Source organism: Geospiza fortis, unplaced genomic scaffold, assembly GCF_000277835.1.
Source record: "Geospiza fortis unplaced genomic scaffold, GeoFor_1.0 scaffold373, whole genome shotgun sequence".
Lineage (NCBI taxonomy): Eukaryota > Metazoa > Chordata > Aves > Passeriformes > Thraupidae > Geospiza > Geospiza fortis.
Genome location: NW_005054518.1, coordinates 664,077 through 666,072, shown reverse-complemented (window position 1 = coordinate 666,072; position 1,996 = coordinate 664,077). Strand labels below are relative to the sequence as shown.

At 48.8% G+C, this 1,996-nt stretch overlaps 1 protein-coding gene across 1 annotated transcript in view; it reads right to left on the bottom strand.

Moving 5' to 3' along the window:
- Positions 1–1,996, bottom strand: part of MYO1D (myosin ID) — a 124,168-nt gene that overhangs the window by 117,083 nt on the left and 5,089 nt on the right. The window contains exon 7 of the mRNA XM_031063629.1: positions 904–1,020. Within this exon, the coding sequence (XP_030919489.1) occupies positions 904–1,020 (117 nt within the window). The remainder of the gene's footprint in view (positions 1–903; positions 1,021–1,996) is intronic.

Below are 1,996 nucleotides of genomic sequence, written 5' to 3'. Positions count from 1 at the left end.
CAGCTCAGCTTTTGGGACAAACAACATCAAACACCATCCCAAGATTCAGAGTCCAGGGATAGGGAATTACACCATGTAGCATTTGTCCTCACTGCAGCTCACCATGAAACCACTGGCTGCAATTCCTCTGCCACAGAGGGAGTGGGAATGGTGTGGGGAAGCTGAGAGGTCAGTGCCAGTGGGACTGGACTGGCAGCTCTGCTCCTGGGTACCTTCTGTGCCAGGATTAAGCAGTGACACCCCTTGGTGATCCACAGCAGAGGGTTGTCCCCCAGCCTGTCTGCATGGCCCCACTCTGCTCTGCCTCCCTTCCTTCCCAGCACTGTTATCCCAAGGAGGAGAAGGAACTGGAATAAAGTTGCTCTTTGCCACCCTCCTCCTGCCCTCCTCTTTCCTCAGGAAACACAAGAGCTGAGCTACAGGGACTCCCTGCTACTGTGCAGGGGAGGAGGCTCTGTGGCTCCCAGAAGGATCCATGAGAAGGAAGGATCTCCTCAGTCTCAGAACACAAAATGTTAAGAGGACTCCTGTCTTTCCTGTGCTCAACATTCACCACGAAGTGAAGCAGGATCACTGTGGTGAAGGTGAGTGTGAAGGCACAAAGGACAGAAGCTCCCTATCCCCTCACTGCCAAACCCCAACAGTTCCTTTTTCAGAACATACAACAGCTCCCAGTACTTAGTGGTATGCCTGGTTTGGGATCTGGAACATGCAGGAATACATGTGATCATCATTGCAGTGCCCTGTTTCCAGCAAGGACTTTCTGTCACCACTGGAGCTGGGAGCTGGACACCTTCCCAGCCAGCAGAGCTTCCAAGGGCTTCTGCAGCAGGAAAATCAGAGCTGCTGGCAGTACAAGCCCTCATGGGTTCAGGCATGGATACCTATGGGCAGGGAGCTTACCAGGTGCAGAATGGCTGCCACGATTTTGTAGACAGTTTGAATCTCCTCCTGCTTGAAGCCAATCACCTTCATGGCATCAGCAACTGCCTTGAACTCAGCCCCGTCATTGATGGAACACTGAGGGGAGAGAGAAGTTTGGGATGGGGGATTTAATGGAAGTCAGCTGTGAGTGAGCAAGGATTTCACAAGCCCATGGGAAACAAGATGCACTTTGATGTTTCTCAGAGGCAAGACACTGTCATGAGGTTTCCCAGCTTATTCCAATGCCATCTTGCGTGCTTGGACACTGAACCCTGCATTGCACACACGGATTCTGGCAGCAGGAGACACAGAAATCCACCACAGCACAATAAATTTACCAGTGGAATTTGCTGAGACAGAGTTCATAAAAATCCCAGAATGGGGACAATTTGTGCACTCACAGACCTCTGACAGAGGCTGCAGAGCACCAGCAGGAAATCTCTGTTCTCCACCTCTCTCAAGATTAGCATACACATTTTTAAAGAGAATCATCTGGCATGGGAGGAGGTCTCTGGGTTTCTGTACCAAAGTGCATCTCACAAAAGCACCTAGGAAATCAGGTCTGGACCCTGCTTCCAACACTAGGGACAACACTAGGGACAGCTCCAGCTGTATCTGAAGTGCTCAGGATCTTGCTGTCTGCTAGGAAATCAGGTCTGGACCCTGCTTCAAAGGGACAACACTAGGGACAGTGCCAGCTGTATCTGAAGTGTTCAGGATCTTGCTGTCTAAAAACTTTATGGGTTTGTTCCCTTCTTTCCTGCTCAGAGTTCCCCCTTGAGGACAAGTCAGACATGAAGACTCAGTGCTTCAGTAACTCAAAGATCTGCTGCAAATAAATGAGTCCTTCTGGCTTTTTGCTCCAGAAGGCAGTTTAAGGTACCCATTATGGAGCATGGAATGTCTGCCACTGCTAATGGGCCAAAAATCCACACCTGCATTTATTAATAAATTATTTTATTGCTGTTTATAAGCAGATGCAGCATGCACAGGTATATTTGTATATTTAAGCAGAATAGAGGTAAATCTTTTCCATTATTCTAAGTACACTTGTGCTTTATCTTGTACCAGA